We start from the raw sequence: 17,948 nt of genomic DNA on the forward strand, positions 1-17,948 counted from the left end.
AAGTTCGGTTAAGAAAAGCCGCGCATTGAAATTGGGAGGCCGATACACCGATAAGAGAGTCACCGAAAAAGAGGGCGTGTTCAATCGCAGTGCTAACACTTCGGCTTGTGAAAAGGAAAACGATAACTCTGAAGCTGCCCATATGTTGCTTATAAAAACTGCGATGCCACCTCCTTTTCTTGTTGGGCGTGTGTACGAAAAGGACTGGTAACCCGGCAGAGCAAACTGTGAAAAATGTTCGGATGGAATGTTGATTTCTGTAAGGACGAAAGCATCGAAACTTGGGCGAGATGATGAAGTGATGGCACAAAACTGATTCCAATGTTTCCGAAGACTACGAATATTGACATGTGCTACTTTAAAGCCATCAGATGAGGCATCGGAAAGGAATTTAGCTGCATTCGTAAAGTCGGTGCAGGTGATATTTTCCGTATCCGCCATGTCTACGCGAGCTTATCCAAGTCAGACAGTTTTTCGATCCGAATGGTGGGTGCTCCTTCAACTTTTCTTGCCAGCACCTTTCCATCTCTCGTCCACACGAAGTTATAACCTTTTTCTTTTCCTTTCGAGCGGGCCAATCGGAAGAGCTCTCGGTTCATCCGTGTCAAGTTTTCGTTAATAAACGAGGAAATTTATCGGACTGGGCAAGATCACGAAGGCCATTACGAGCTCGCAGCCATTTTTCTTTTACTGAAGTGTTCTGTACTTGCACAAGAATGGGCGGGCTGGGGCTAGATTTATCGTGGGTTGGCAAACGATGTACCTTGCATATTTCAGCCTCTTGAAAGTTTTCTAGGTTCAAACGTCCAGCTAGGTCACTAATGAAGGATTTCAGGTTTTCCCCTGGCTGAAAAGGGAGACCATGAATTTCAAAGTTACAACGTCTACCATATTGTTCTAGTTCATTTATTTGCACCGTCGTTCTATCAAGAACTTCAGCTTGACGGGCAACTGTAACGGAAACAGATTCCACCTGAGCTTTTAGATGAGATACTTCAGCTTGGTTACAAGTCATAGTAGAGAGCATGGAGTCATATTTTTCCGACAGGAAGTCAATAGACGTTTGAATTTCTGTCACCGTGCCCGCCATCTTTTCACAGGTTTCCTTGAAAGAGAGCAGTTCCTCAACTTTCGACACAAGCATCTCAACAGTGCTAGTCAGCTGGTCCAATTTGGTATTAACAGTAGAAAACTGTGGAACAAGTGAGCCCTCGCTATCACCCGTACCCATACCAGACTTACACGTCTGACACGCCCACGTTTCACGTTTAACCGTAGACATTTTGATATAAGCACTGTCTGTTATCGCGGAACAGTTTTTCCCTAGGTGAAAGCTTGCTTTACAGCTCGAGCACACCAGGAATTTGCCTTCGACGGGCTTGATACATGATGAGCACAAGGCAGGCATTGCAGTGCAGCCAGCGGCAAGAACCAAATAACTATGTGCAAGGTGAAGTTTAAAGACCCACCTGCCAAGAATGAAGCAAACGTTTCAGTGACACTGGCCGGATTTGCCGCTGACTGCAATGCAGGGTCAGGAACGCAGGCTTTTTGTACGTTGCTAGTGGCACGCAGCGACCGACACCAAGCGGACCAGGCTGCAGTGATGCGGATCCATGAACGGGCGTGGCCAGGGATTCAGGGGCCGCATGCGTCGAAGAGCGTCTATGATGTCAGCGCTTGACATAAACCACGATAAACACCCAGGCTTGTCGCTGTGCCCTTCTTGTGATATCTGCCAAGAATGAAGCAAACGTTTCAGTGACACTGGCCGGATTTGCCGCTGACTGCAATGCAGGGTCAGGAACGCAGGCTTTTTGTACGTTGCTAGTGGCACGCAGCGACCGACACCAAGCGGACCAGGCTGCAGTGATGCGGATCCATGAACGGGCGTGGCCAGGGATTCGGGGGCCGCATGCGTCGAAGAGCGTCTATGATGTCAGCGCTTGACATAAACCACGATAAACACCCAGGCTTGTCGCTGTGTCCTTCTTGTGATATCTGCCAAGAATGAAGCAAACGTTTCAGTGACACTGGCCGGATTTGCCGCTGACTGCAATGCAGGGTCAGGAACGCAGGCTTTTTGTACGTTGCTAGTGGCACGCAGCGACCGACACCATGCGGACCAGGCTGCAGTGATGCGGATCCATGTTTGGATCCGCATCACTGCAGCTGTGGTGCAGCTGTGGTGTGGTGGCAGAAACTTTTTTTCCTCCGTAGTTCATGGAGCAAATGGGTTTTTCTCCGTACTTGAGTGAGCAACGTGAGATGGCACAAAAACAGCCGCAGCAACCTGCACAGACGTCGGGAAAACTACTAGAAAAAATGTTCAAAAGACAGTCATGACTTCAAGACGTGACGGCGAACTTGCAAACGCAGCAGCCTAAATCAGACAACACATGTATGCATCCTTCTCGAGGCGGATCGCCGCTCGCGTTCGCCGTTTCTGTTCCCGCGCGCTCAACGGAATGCGATCAGGCCGCGGGAAATGAGCGGCTTCTTGAGCACAAATGAGCAGCGACCGTAAACTTCGACTATATATGGGCGCGGTCGCCATCGCTGGTGCGTGCTGTATCACGGCAGGCATTGTAGGACGGTTCGTATACCCTTCTACATGCTCCGCTCTCAACGTTAAGATATTGCGCTGAGATATTTGTTACTATCGCACTTATTTCTTCGCCCTTGCAGTGAAACTGTATTTTAAATAAACGTGCACTTTGCTGTCTTTCTTTTTTTTTCTGTCATGCGTGAAGTTTTTGTGTACATTAGTCCATGCTACTATTTCATTTATTTCAAGTAACCTATGATGCTTGCGTGCTGCGCGCTATTGTATGAATTACACTTTACCAGTGAAACATGGAAAATATTTGACGTTTTCATTATAGCGCTTGATCTGTCGGCAGATATCAAAGTGGGATAATTTTGTGTATGTCCTATTTTCAGGGCTCACTAAGGATCAAGTGCTCGCCCAGGCTGTTCTCTTCTTTGTCGCTGGTTACGACACAACAACAATCGCGATGTCAATGGCCGTCTACTATCTGGCACAGCACAAGCACATACAGGAACGCCTCATAGAAGAAATTGAAGATGTCCTCCAAAAACAAGTACGTTTACGCGCAACGACTAAGTTACTGCACGTGCTGTGTCCTTTGCATCTGCACTAAAAGCTGTGCGTCACCAGTAAGGATGAGCGCGTACCCTAGGGAAATAAGTTCGATTTCAGTTAATATGCATATAGAGGAGTGGAGGGCAACATTATACCTGACGCGATCGTTAAAACTAAAACGCAGGTAACTTCGTTTTCGTGCTTTATTTATAACTACTCCTACCTTGTTTCTAATTATGTTCATCTGTCATATTAAGCGCCTAGGGAGTTTTTTGGAAAGCAGGGCGAAATAAACGAGGGTCATATTTATTTTAAAGCGAAAGGCTTAAATGTCTCGTCAAATGGAAAAAGAATTACAGCATACCCACAGGTGAATGAAGAGCTTGGGCGAAGCTCCTGAAGCAATCATGGTTACACCGTGAAATGTTCAGTGGTTTCGCCCAGCAGCAATCAAAGCGATACGCCGCTTTGATTACTGCTGCGCTCGCTTGGCGGCAGCCTCTCGAGCTCGCACCTCGGGATCCTGCCGACGAGCACGAGACGCAGCGGCCTTCTGCACCTGGCGCTCTTCGTCGTCCATGGTCCGCCAAGCAGCACGATCCGGCAAGCGCACTCCTCCACGTACAGCGACGATCAAGGAGAATGAGAGATAACGGGCGCAGCAGCCAATCTGAGAGCAGCGGCACCTATAACGCCATCTAGCGTGCATTCACCCAACCGCCATATTGCACACATCTCTATGGGGCACCGACCGGCAGTACGTCACCACCGAGGTCCCGCAGGGGTGCTCAGTCAAAGGCTGCAAGTCTTCTCGGCCGTGGCGTCGAAGCAGCGCCGTACGCTGCGCTTCCTTATAGACAAGAGCGTAAGCTCTCCGATGCTGTCGGCGCGAACCATGAGTGTTGGAAGTAGGTATGCTTGACGTTGCATGGGTTGATGTTGGCATTGTGGACAGTTTTTATATCGATGTCCGAAGCGGCCACACGTATAGCATGCGCGTCTCGGTGAAGCCGGCTCCTGTGGGCAGACTGTAGCGGCGCGGCGGTAAGAATTGTCCTGCAACTCCACTGCCTGGCGTACGAAAGCGAAGATGCCGGCCGGGTCGGTGTGGGTGGACAAGACGGCCGCGTGCATCGAGTAGTGTGTCCCGTCGATGACGTACTGCCTGGCTGCTGAGGAGGTCCAGGGTATGTCGCAAGTTTGTAAAAGGGACAGCTTGTCGTATATGTATGTTGCGATATCCTTAGTTGCTCCTTGCCGGCGTGAACACATTGTCATGAAAAGTGTCGAAAGCGCGCAAACGCGGCCGTCAGGGCCGCGCTCCAAGTTGGCCATGTAGTGTGTTCGCTGCCTTGAACTCGATGCCACGCTTCAGCGGCACCTCGTAGTCGTCCTTCGGCGACAGATTTTTTGGTTATGCCTTCCAAGAATGCTTGAGAGCAATTGAGTTGACACTGCTTACCCAGCTGGTAAGGTCATCCTTAAAACCATGACCACATGGAATGTTGTTCTCAGTAAATGATGTAAGTGTGGCACACCCGAAGCCGGGTGTCTTGAACTCTCGAGCGAGTAAGGAGACAGCTTGGGAAATTGCGACGTTAATGTCCTGCTGCGGAACCACAGTGGCGGCTTGGACGCCGTCCGTGGTCGGTGGCGAGTCTAGAATACTCGCCCACTTCACAGCGTCGTGGACGCAGGGATGTTGGTGTCGGTGGTTCGCGACTGCGCCATTGCCAACGAACGACACAGATACAGCACTCTTGCTGCGGGCCGGCTGTTCTATTCTCGATCTTCTTCTTTCTATTTTTTTCTTCCCTGTCCTTCTGCATCCAAGCCGTGTTCCCACTCTTCACCACAATATCCAATATTGAGACTCGACCGCTGGTCCGGCCGGTTTGACGAAAACTGAAAAGTCTGGTGTGTAATGAACCGTCTACTGTAGCTCTTCATCTGCCAGAACACATCATGATTAATCACGAAACCCTACAGGGCTTCGCATGTTGTGTTTAACAGTAGGGTATCAGTCCGGAAAATTTGACACATTTATGTAGCATATGACAATTTATTGGTCAGCTCTCAGTCGTAACATTAGTAAACTAATTTGCTGCGTCGGGTAAAAATACCGCATGTTCGCCATCACGCCCAGCTGTGGCACTTGCTAACACTCTTGGGCTTTCGCATACGCGTAAATACCCAAATAATAGGGCCAAATACCTGGCGCAGAAGCTGATGGCTAGTGCACCGCGGCCGTAGCAGCCATTCTGGGTTCAGCTACCACAAACACAAAGCCGATTTTTCTTTAGTCTTTTTTTCGTTTGCAACGGTATTTTACAGCATAGGTGTTATGCTGAGTGTTTTTTTCCGGTTTGCGATGTACACAAGAAAAAATCACCATGCCAGCACTCACTCGCTTCATCATCTGCTTCTCTCCACGAACACGTACGTCCAGCGCGCGCGCTCCCGCTGCACTGATTCAAGCGGCGTGGGATACAATAATTCGGATGGGCGGGAGAATAAGTGCAGAGAAGGAGAAAGAAAGATAGAAATAGAGAGCGAAAGGGAAGATAGAGAAAGATGGACAGGGAACGAAATATCCATAGACATACAAAGAAACGGACACAAAAGACAGAAAAATAGACATCAAGACAGAAAGAGAAAGGAAGTAAGGTAGAGAAGCAAATAGACAAAAAAGCGATCGAAGGCAAGGGGAAGCGAGCAATAGGAAGAGAGAGAACGAAAGGGAAGAAACGGTAAAAAAATAGAGCGAGAAATAAATAGATATAGGTACAACAAAAGAAATTGAACGAAGCAGAGATGCCCAATCGAACTCGATCGATGCCTGTCCAATACTCGTGATTTAAAATGTGTGGCGTGCGAACGAAGTGAGAACGACGAGTCACAGTAAAGAGGAGCATTTGCTAGACAGCAAGCTCTAGCTGACGGTTTATTTTCGGTGGCCCTATGAGATTCTGAGCTAGCATCGCGCGAGCTGCTTATGTTGTGAGCCACGCGCCCACTTCGCTTCCCATCAGACCGCAGTTCATTCCCCACGAGTCCGTCATCGTCTTCATTTCGGACGGCGATGCTGCTACAAATGTGATCACGTGAACACTTCGCGCATCGGGATGTGGACGCACGTGCGCCTAGTCAAGCCACGACCAGCCGAGTGCCAACCAACTCTGCTGTGCCCCACTCCAGCCTTGCGCGACTCAGTGAAAGATGTGGAATTGTTTTGCACCTTATGTCAAATGTAAACTTGACTTTCCCCTTAATTCTTTTACCTCAATAATTTTGCAGTTTACAGTCTTGACGAACAGAACGGGTCCTATCCTATTTTTCTTGCGGAAAACTTCCACTAAAGCCCTTTTTTTCGTGAAGTACATCTCATTAGTCAATACGCGATGATATAAAAACAGACCAAAGAGAAAGACCAAACAAATTAAGGTAAAAATTTGCAAGCGCACTATTTCTTTTATTGTATGCTTATTGCAATTCGTAGCATTTTTATGGAAAGGGGGTCATTACCTTATGTTTTGCAAGAAACGTGAATTTTCTAACTGTATAATTTTCTCATGTTTATCTAGAGCGACATTACCTACGAAGTAATCATGGGACTGCAGTATCTGGACGCCGTATGCATGGAGGTTCTCCGGATGAATCCACCTGTGCAGATGTGAGTATATCCGAGTATGGGTCAGCATGTAATTATTAATGGTGCCTGTAGGTTCGTACATATAAATGGTCCCTGAAAGGTGCATCCAGATATTTAGATTGATGTTCGTACTGTAGGTACTGGCTAGTTTGGATGTTCATTCCGCTGCAGTCCACTGCAACTAGAGTACCGCCGTACCACTGCCACTAGAGTACTGTCATTCCGTTGCAAATAAATTACTGCCAGTTCCACGCCGTGAAAACCATCCACGTGTGTGTACATGCATAACTTAGAACAACTACGAGAAACGACAAGCAAGAAACTTGCCGAAAACTTGGAATTATAGCGGAACTGTGAGGGCCCGAGTGAAAAGGGGCAACAGTTTCACTGTTTGACGGTTTTCACTTCGTGGAACTTGCTGTGCTGCTGATCCCAAGGGCGCGGGTTCGATCCCGACCGCGGCAGTCACATTTCAATGGAGGCGAAATGCTAGAGGCCCGTGTACTGTGCGATGTCAGTGCACGTTAAAGAACACCAGGTGGTCGAAATTTCCGGAGCCCTCCACTTCGGCATCTCTCATCGTGTCGTGGTTTTGGGACGTAAAACCTCAGATATTGTTATTAACTGGCTGTACATTCTTGTGGGTGAAACCCGATCAAATCAAAATGAAATAAGTGCACAACGGCATCATAATTGTATGCATGTGTAAAACACGGAGGTAGAACAGAAATGAATTTTACATAGTCACTGATGTTGAAAAAAAGAAACGTTCTCGAAACCCGAATCGTGCGCTCACCTTTCGTTTCATGTCCTTGTCGTTCTGCGCCTTTATTTTGTCCCTTGCCGCGTCGTTTGTTCACAGGCAACACTAACGTCTTTCTGTGAATCGGTGAATTCGCAAATTCTGCGTGTCCTTTAGTCACAAAATCCGCGCACACCAAAGCAACTGTCACCAACGCGTATTGAACTAGTCGTACGGCAAGCTTCAACCGGCACACCTCAAGACGGGCTCCGAGCTAACACGAAATGTATCAAAGCTTTGAAAACTGCAAGGGAGACGAAACCGCAGCGCCAGAGAGCGCGAGCGGGCGGCGGCCGAAAGCGTGAGAAGGATGTGGCGGTTCCTCGAGCTGTGCTCTGAGTAAAGAGGTCCGCTAGGCGAAGCCTTGGCGTGCGGAGGTATCTGATTAGCTCCGCCAACCGAGGTTGATATACTGTGTTCAATACAGTTTATCTCTCCAAAATTTGTACTGGAGCAACTCCGGGAAGTTTCAAGGAGCAGCTGGATACCGCATTTATCATGATAGGTCCACTCAAACCTCTTTTGTGGGTCCTTTCTCCGACACCGAGGATTAAGCGTATCTGGGCTTAGCACGATACCGGCTCCGCCGCAACGCAGAAAGGCGGGAAGGCACGGCTGCTCATTCGGCCGACCCCCAAGAACATTCTAGGCCATTGCAGAACATGAGGCAATAGCAGGAGAGCTAAGTTCGCAAGAGGAAGCCGAGACCAACGGCTTGATTGACGTTCACAAAAAGTGTAACGTCGATGTAACCCGCGTCGAGGACGACACGTCCACGGCAGCGCAGAAGGGAGCTCATGGAGCTCGCGTTGCCACTACAAAAGCCGACCAGCTAAGATAGGTTGCCGCAGCCTCCAGGAAATCTCGCCTGGCCAAAACCCAAATTTGAGTTTTCGTTTTCGGCCGGGGAGAGGACGGGACGTGCGAAAATAGATTCAGATCAAAGTCGCTTAACGGTGGCCAGGCTGCCCCGGTGGCAGCCGAAGAGGATATCCTGTGCGCGAACGCCATACAGAATATCTTCATTATAAGCACGTTGTCTCTCCTAATGGAGCGCCAATGCATACCCCAATGCCCCGGAGATGATCTTGGCGGATAAACAGCATCCTACCGCCACTTACAGTTCGCCTCCGGAAAACACCTGTAGAGGCGAGGCGTGGCCAGAGGCATCGATGCCGATCCACCCGAAGCTGCGTTGCAAAGTATTTTTTTGTCACATCCACAATGCCGGTGGTTCTCGGAGTCAGGCGCATGAAAGGGTCAACAACCGTGATGATACTGTTCAATGGCATGAAAGTGCCCAACTACGTCCGCTGTGGTCCCAACATGGTACACTGCATTCTGTACAAAAGGCAAACAGAAACTTGCCACTGCTGAGGCCGAGTCGTTCACAGGCGCAACGTCTGCTCCACACGGACCGAAAAAGCGTTTGAAAAATGAGGATTATTGATGTCCACAAACGGACAAGATGTTCGTGCAACCGAATTGAACGCTCTGCAGAGGCTCTCATCTCCCCGGGGACCGAACCTGCAAAAAAATTATCAAGATCCTTATGCCGTCAGACGACGACGTAGTAGAAGAAAAAGCTGCAACACTCGAGGTCGGGGAATCCCCGGTCCCGCCATCAACTGACACCCTGCCTCGGGAACAAGACAGCCAAAACGGGTGAGACCCGTGTCCCCGTGTAACAAGGTCAACCGCCACGGCAAATGCTATTCAGAGTTTTGAATGCTCCCCATTCATGGCTATCTTGCCATTTATTCATACGGCGGTTTCGTCATTAAGGTTGTCCGTTGCCGTCAATGGGGAACTTCAAAAATTATTTTCATCATTATAACAATAATTGTAATGACAAAAGTGTCTATGTAAGCAGAACTATTTATTAAATGTGAAGTATCTTGTAGCAGAGCTCAAACCAGTGGTGGTGGTCGTGTGCGGCGTGACCACCCTTACTGCTTGCGCAAGCCCTTCCACATACCTCCTCTCCACACTACTCCTCCCCACTCCACCTCTCCGCTCCACTCCCCCTCTCAAGTTCCCCTCTCCACTTCCCCTCTCCACTCCCCCTCTGGAACGCGGGCTCGACATGTCGAAACGCTGTTTCGCGTCGCCTCATGGTCCCCTTTAGCGGGAGATGGCGTGCCCCTCTCCTGCGCAACGCCGCGATGAGCACCAGCGCATGCGCGTCCCCCTCACCCTCTCTCCTCTCCTATGCTCCCCCCCCCCTCCTTGCGCGCCGGACGACCGCGTTCCCCGCTCGCCCTGTGAGAATTAACGGCAAGGCTAGAGGGAAGACACGACGCGCGTAGCGTTCCTCTTCGCGTTCCACGACGCGAGGTCGGTAGCATGCCCACGAACGCCAACGGAACGCGATCGTGCAAGTGCTCCGGCTTCGCATCGTCTCATGGTCCCATTTAGCGGGAGATGGTGTAATTTTTAGAGCCTCCGCATCCCGTTTTCGACCTGCGTTTGTTTGCCCGCATGCAATAAAGATCTCATTGCTTTTTCAAGAATGCTATTAAATCAGTGCTCAATCAGTGAATAGATTTCTGGCATACTTTCAACATAATCTGTGAATGTTCAAGGAACTATTAATTCGATGACATTGGCAAAAAGTAAAAAAAACAAATTACAATACTATAGCGGAGATCCTCAAAATAATCACAGCGAAGGACTTCTAGTTGTTTTCAAGTTATAGGAGCACGCACAAAAGCACTTATTGTAGTTATTAGACCAACGAAAATATACGCCCAATGAGCGTACCATATTGCAGTGCGCCGGGATTTCGCCGCCGTGCACCGCGTAGCTTCCACAGTGCTGCAACCAGCTTGTGAGATGGAGTATAGATATGTGTAGGACACAGAATAGAATAATATTTTTGTTTCCGCTTGAGGTATAAAGCTGATTTTTCATGGGAGCACCATGTGGTGTAAATGGCGTCTCAGTGAAGACCAAATGAAGATTTTCTCAAATTTGCCATTTTTTTTTCTCGCGACCTTCACAAATTTTATTGCTGTGAAGATATTTTTCCCGGGAAACATACCTTTTGTAGAGTAACCGGTAAACATACATTTTGTCATACATAGCGTGGTATTACAAGAGAAAAAACAGAACATTTTGGTAAAATTTGTGAAGGCATATATGGCAGAAAAGTTACTGATATTGTTGAGATTCGAGCACCTCAAGAAAACGCTTTTGTTTAACATATACGCCACTTTCGGCATTGAAACACGAAACGATACACTCAGAATTAATTTTTTAACAAACGTCAATCAGACGCGATTCTGTGAAATTCGGAAGGTTCCCATGTGACGAAAACGTTTTTTCCTCTCTGAAATATTCTAGCAACTTACTGTTTTTCACCACGAGGCTCCAAATTTTAAAATCCGGCAGGTAGCGCCTGCTGCTCGATACGCCATACCGCGTAAGTAAAATGGCTAACGCAAGCAATCTACTCATCTGGCAACGGATTTGGGTCAGCTTCCGCCCAAGGAAGGCAATTTTGCAAGAACTACATAGGTCTGTTACAGAAAGGCCGTTAGTAAGGCTCCTCCAGGAAACGCTCACCGACGTTATCGCTTGTGGCGACCATCGTGCAGAAGCGCACTTTGCGGAGGGCAAAAGAGGCCTGGTGGCACTCGTCTCAAAGCACCTCGCCTATTTGCATCACGAGGTTACGCCGGACTTGCAAGTCGAACACATCATCATCCAGGTGTGATACCAAACTAAACTCAAATAATTCGTTTTACTTCGAGACTTGTACAGCGCGCCAGCCGATAGAATACAGATGTTTGACGCTCTCTTCCAGAAATCACGTAAAGTTACAGGCGTTCATCCGCACATAATAGTAGACACCCTAACGCACACTTCCAAGATCAGGCTACATCAGTGATACGGCCAAGGGTATGACCTTCGCTACGCAGATCGCAGCTCACGTTTTCACTTTGGTCACCGATCCAATATACCCCACTAGAATTGGCCACTCTGCCTGCAGAGATGCCATGCCAGACCTGATCATGGTTAGGAATGCGGGGCAACCGACGTCGACCAATTGACAAGAGAACCCCGCAGTGATCACTACATTAGCAGCCTACCATAAGGCTCAGCGCCGCTCAGGAAATTAGGAGCAACCGACCTCTTTAGAGACATCAGAAAGCAGGACGAAGCTAAGAAGACCTCGTCAGAGGAATTCGCTCAACTGAGAGAAGACGTTGCTGCATCGACAAAGGAATTGGAGACTGATGAACAGGTAGAGCGCATGGTCTGTAGATTAGCACACCTGCTACAAGAGAAAACGGGCTACAGGTGCAATAGAAAACAAAAAAATGAAATCGACGCCTAATAAAAAAAAACATGCTGATTCCTTCATCATAGGAATCCTCACAACACGAAAGTGAAAAGTGTAAAGTAGTAGTTGGTAACTGTGCATTGATCTACGAGAGTTTGGACAATGTCTATTAGTGTTCGGCAGCTATAGCACCGTTAGACGTGGATGCAACCACGTTGACGCCTATAGTGGCACATCTCCATTGCGACTACTAACGCCAATGATCATGATTTAACCGTTGTCGTTGCTCAACTTGTTAACATATACCTGGACACAGCACATCATGAATCCTGCGCACAGATGTAACCAACAAGCACATAAGCACTGGCACTCGATATGCACTTGTTTACAGCGTCGCCAATTGAGGAGAGAACGGTACGGTGTGCGCTCCCGAGCAATAGGGTAACCTATGCCTGTGCTCATTAACTACCGCACCGCACTGCGCTTCCGCAACACGGGCGGCAGAGATTCATTGCTTGAGCCGCGAACGCGCGAAGGCCTTCCACGTCCCGCTGGCCTGTCTCGCTCGACGAAGGCAGGAAATTTGGACGTCGACATCGTTGCGTTTCTGCGGCGCTTATTGCAGCAGTTTTCTGGTCGGTGCTATCACACTCCAATCAATAGGCGGCGGAGAAACACCGTTGTCGGCCGTTGAAGCTGCACTACTCTGACAACGAGCCGTCACACGAAGCGAAAGCCAACGAACGTACCTGCGACTAGGGCGGCTCCTCGACGATAGCGCGGCCAGCGTTCCTCGCTAGCATCGAGACGATATCGCTCCCTGTCGACGCTTTTTAGTGTCCATGGCGCAGTACTTCACATAACTTCACTTAACCACTCACACATGGCGGCACCGCCTAGCTCCGCCAACAGAGCACCGCGCAAGAGTGTATGAGAGGTATAAGGTGCGGTTGTGGCACTTCGTGCCACAAACGTGCCACAAACTTTGGTGGTTTAGTTGTAGAGTACCTGGCGCCTATCGTCGCGGACGGAGATTTTGGGGGCTCTATTTCCGGCGGCGGAATGTTTTTCTTCGAGCTTTTTATTTATCTGCTAGTGTGCACATGACCAACGTCACATCCGTGACGGAAATACGTCAGTGAAGTCTTGGTGAACCCCGGCATACAATGCCTTCGTGTTAAAGTTGCTGAATAGGCAATTAAATTAGCTTGGTTACAGTGTACTAGAAGGGGGCAGTGGAGCGAACGAAGCGGCTGCGCCGCATCTCGGGTGATGCTCCGACGGGCGATCGTAGCGGCCGCGCTGTAGTCACTTTGTACTGAGACTGTCGAGAACGTCTGGATCTGGCGCGCGCGCGTCGTAGCCTACGAAAACGTGTAATTACTCGTTTTTAGCTCGTTTATTGCGTTGCTGAGCCTTAATCGGGGTATCCACACCTGCTACGCGCTATGGTGCACGAGTGACTATGCAGGCATGCCAAAATTGCGCCGAGACATTCCCTGTTTCAGGTGCCTGCCAGCTACAAAAAAGGCAACGTACAATCGGAGTACGCACAGATCAGCTCACTCATTGCTGTCCGATTTGCAAGCAGCGCTTTGAGCCGCGCTACACCATAAATAGCTACGGGCGCACTACGAAGAGTGAAGAAGTATCAAATCCGCGAGGAAAACGTGCGCTCGTTCTGTCGGCACGCTCAACGATATCCAGAGCATTGATCCTTATATGAGCTCACATGCGCTCGCTTCTTTCATGAGAAACTTGGAGTGCGAATAACTTTAAGCAACATTATATTAGCGACGACTGAGTTCTATTGTGCCAGTTTTGTGCATCATAATGCTGAAAGGCTTATCTTGTTTACCTCCGATGCACGAACTCTACGCATCAGTGGTTATGTTAGGCATATTAAAAATCGCACTTGTATATATAGTGCGTCGGTTATTCTGTCTAAATTCACCATAAAGCGTTCTCCTTTTCTCTACTAAAATGAGGAGCAGAGCGAAATAACACCACCTGAAGCATCCACTTGGGGATAAACAATCGAAAGCCAATCAGCAGCCAACTATCGATAGACTCACCCACAACTTAAAAAAAACTCTGGCATGACCGAGACACAAATTACAGATGAGATGGCCTCGAGATACCTCTCTATCAAATTGTGATGACAGTGCTGGGGAAGACACGGGACAAGGGCACCAACGTCCCGTCTCTTCCCTTGCGCTGTAATTGTGTCAGTCATGGCGACTGACCGAGTGAAGAACACAAGCTCGAGCTGAGGAAAACAGCCCCTAATCGCTTTATTGCATCGTATTTAAAGCCACACTGGGCGAGAAGGTTAGTGTGAAAAGAAAGGGAAGCAAGATAGATGAGAATGAAACACTGGCACGTTTGTGCACAAAACGAAAGATAAAGGCGCACACAAACAGATGATACATCCCTCTCGCCAGCAAAGTTTGCTTTAAGAAACACTTGGCAGTCACTTGCTTATCTGTTGAGTTTCGCGGGTAGCCTAAGCGTTCGGATGGCCTAACTTGCCGCTGCGATCTTCTTAAGATTGGCGAAGGTTGCCGCGATGCTGTCGCTTGTGGTGCTACGGTCGCTGACGGCGGTACCATGTTCGCTGATGGCGCTGCCACGTTCGCTGCTTGCGGGTGTGCTTCACGAGATGTGCTTCTGTCCTCGTCAGAGCTGTCGCTCATTTCATCCTCTGGTGGTTCGTGGTGCACATACTCCTTCGTCTTCAGCAAAAGTTGGCGGTCTTGACAAAATAGGACCTCGTCCCTGCTGGTGCTATCAATGTGCCTTTTTGTGACCATGAACGCTTCTTTATGCGCACCACATCATCCTTTTGAAGAGGCGAGAGAGATGGACGATAGATGCTTCTCTGCTTGTACTTTTTCACCTCCACTGTTGACAGTTCCCGAAAGTCAGGCAGTGGAGTCCGCTGGCGGCGTCCTTGAAGCAGCTCTCCGGGGGACCGACCGTCCTCCAGGCGACTTGCCCTGTAAGCCAGAATACCAAGCCAGAAGTCCTCGTCAGCCTCACAAGTTTTCTTTAGAATTCGTTTGACGTTTTGAACTTTTTTAAGCTCTACCGTTTGATCTTGGAAGGTACGGACTTGATGTAATCTGAAAGAAGTCGTACGCTTTCGAGGACTAAGCGAATTCGCGACTGGAAAACTGGGGCCCGTTATCCGTGCATACTTCGACGGGAATTCCATATTTTGAAAAAATTGCCCTGAGCTTAAGCATCACCGCAGGGGCCGTGGTTCCGAGCAGCAAGTCTACTTCTGGAAAGTTAGACGTCCCATCGTACGCACACAGGTAGTAACTTCCTGCGTACAGGAATATGTCGACTCCAGTTCGAAACCATGCGCTAGTCGGCGTTGGACGCATCATTAGCGGCTCGGACGGTTGACTGTATGCATGTTTTCTACACACTGGGCATTTTTCAATCAGAGCTTCAAGATCGTTGGCGAGACCTGGCTAGTATTCAGCCGTCTAGCTCTTGATTTGCACATAGTTGTACCCAGATGACCCTCATGCACATGCTTTAGGATTTCGGACCTCATGCATGTAGGGTCACTACATTTGCTTCTTTGGAGAATATGCCCTTGATTACTGAGAGCTCAGAAGCCACGGGTTTAAGCTGGCCTGTGACGGGTTTTCCTTCCATAATCTGCTGGAGGACAGCCTGAAGGTACGCGTCCGAGGTGGTCTCACGCGCTGTTCGAGCGCAGTCTTTTCACTAACGAGTGCTGCCACAATGCTGGTAGCGTGAACTTTCACGTCGCCATTGTCCACGGCCGTCAAGTCGCCAGGGCCCCGTGCTCTTGACAGCATTTCCGCCAGCTCCATCTGTTTTCCGGGAACAAACATCAAGTTGTAGTCATACTTCAGAAGTCTTAAATAGAAATCTTGTACCCTAGGCGGCATATCGGCAATTGGCTTCTTGGAAATATCAGTGAGTGGCTTGTCGTCGCTTTCAAGTATCAGTAGACGACCGTATGTAAAATGAGAGAACTTCTCACAACCAAATACCAGAGCAAGAGCCTCTTTTTCTATCTGGGAATAGCGTTGCTCTGTGTCGGTCAGAGCTCTTGACGCGTAAGATACTGGCCTCTCACCGTCTTCGTAACTCTGCAAAAGGGCGGATCCAATAACGTTCTGGGAGGCGTCTGAGGCTACCTTCGTTTGCTTGCATGGGTCGAAAACAGCAAGTAGCGGTTTTAGGGGCGAAGCTCATTAATGCGTGGGTCGTTCCCTCCTCTGTAGTAGTATGTAGCCACCTCGCCCGATCGGCAGCGTGCGAGCGCCGATCGGCAACGGCGCGAGGACCATGCCGTACGAGAGTTAAATCAGAGCAAAAGACATACTTTGCGGGCAATATACTCTAGTGAGCTTCGAGCTTTTCGTCTTAATGTACATGATAAAGAAATTATTTCTACGAAATCATTTCTTTTTGGGACGCTAAATGGGACCATGAGGTAATGCGAAGCCGGAGCACTTGAGCGATCGCGTTCCGTTGGCTTTCGTTGGCCATGCTACCGACCTCACGTCGTGGAACGCGAAGAGGAACGCTACGCGCGTCATGTCTTCCCTCTAGCCTTGCCGTTAATTCTCACAGGGCGAGCGGGGAACGCAGTCGCTCTTGGCGCTCCTTCTCTTTCGCTCGGAGTCGCGCTCGCTCTTGGCGCGCTTTCTATTTCGCTCGGGAGCGGACACTTTCCTTGCATTTCACCGGTCACAAAGCGGTGATAAAGAAGGGACCACGTAAACCAACAGTACAATAAACGTTTGATGTTTCACACTCTTTATATGATGTACTGGGCGAATTTCACGGAAGTGTTTCACGGTTTACCGATTATTCCCTCCGGAGCTTCGCCCCACTCATCGTCATTCACCCCGTGGTTATGCTGTGATTTTTGCCTAGTGCTTTGCATATGTCCCTGCAATCTTCATCATGTTTGTGTGTACATTCAAGCACTACGTCTTGCTTGATAAGAGATCGCAAAGCACCTGTTTTCTGGGCTAGCGATGGCAAGTATTTACCGAAATAATTTACCACGCCCAGCAACCTTTGTTCTACGAGCTTGTTATAGGGCCTTGGCATCTGCACTAAACTGGCGACTAAGGCTGCATTTCGGCCCATTCCTTTGTCGCTGATGATATCGCCTGGTAATTCTATTTCTTGCGTACGGAACTTGAATTTTTGTGCGTTGAACGTCAAGACTGCGGACTATGCAGCTCTGAGCGCGCTACGAAGACGTATGTCATGGTCCTCCTTGTCACTTTTCCAAATTAGCACGTCATCCACATACACGCGTACGCCTGGCATGCCCTCGAATACCTCGTTTAGTGCTTTCTGAAATACTTCGCTAGCCGACGAGATGCCGAACGGCAGCCGGAGGAAGCGGTTGCGACCAAATGGTGTTGCAAACGTGCATATTTTTCATGAATGCTGGTCTAGCGGAATATGATGGAAGGCTGCACTGGCGTCCAGCCGAGAGAAAAATTTCGCGCCTGCCAGCTCAGCCACAATATCTTCTCGACGGGGAATTTGATAATGTTCCCTCTTGAGTGATGAATAGATTGTTCTCGGGTCCATGCAAACCCGTAGTTTGCCGTCTTTTTTCCGCACAATAACGAGAGAGCTTACCCAGTCCGTTGCCTCGTTGACTTTTTGAATGATGTACTCTTGCTTCATGAGCGTCAACTCCTCCCGAAGTGGCTGCTGCAACGCCAAGGAAACCCTTCGCGCCGGCTGGATACTGAGGACAGCGTCTTCTTGTAACACTATCATGTACTCGCGGTTGATGCGACCAGTTCCCTAAAAAAAGCTGTGAAAATTCGTTAACTTCGTTAACAGTGCATGCTGCTACGGTGCCCGCTTCTACATAGAATAGCCCAAGGCGTTCGCTTGCATTTAGTGCCAGGGTCGCCTGGTAATCCTTTACCACGAAGTTTGCGCAGATTTTTCTGTCGCCGATGAGGACAGGGAGAGAGACTGTGCCGCCGTGCTGGATGATGCCCCCATTGTATGAGCGCAGAGTTTCCACACTAGTCTTGAGGGGTCCGACGTTCAGTTTTCTGTGCATTGATAG

General features: G+C 49.1%; 1 protein-coding gene across 1 annotated transcript in view; it reads left to right on the plus strand.

Annotated features, from left to right (window-relative positions):
- The window catches only part of LOC119390949 (cytochrome P450 3A16), a 153,541-nt gene that overhangs the window by 121,033 nt on the left and 14,560 nt on the right, over positions 1–17,948 (plus strand). Inside the window, exons 10-11 of the mRNA XM_037658660.2 lie at positions 2,944–3,104; positions 6,691–6,779. Of these exons, the coding sequence (XP_037514588.1) occupies positions 2,944–3,104; positions 6,691–6,779 (250 nt within the window). The remainder of the gene's footprint in view (positions 1–2,943; positions 3,105–6,690; positions 6,780–17,948) is intronic.

Source organism: Rhipicephalus sanguineus, chromosome 4 (assembly GCF_013339695.2).
Source record: "Rhipicephalus sanguineus isolate Rsan-2018 chromosome 4, BIME_Rsan_1.4, whole genome shotgun sequence".
Lineage (NCBI taxonomy): Eukaryota > Metazoa > Arthropoda > Arachnida > Ixodida > Ixodidae > Rhipicephalus > Rhipicephalus sanguineus.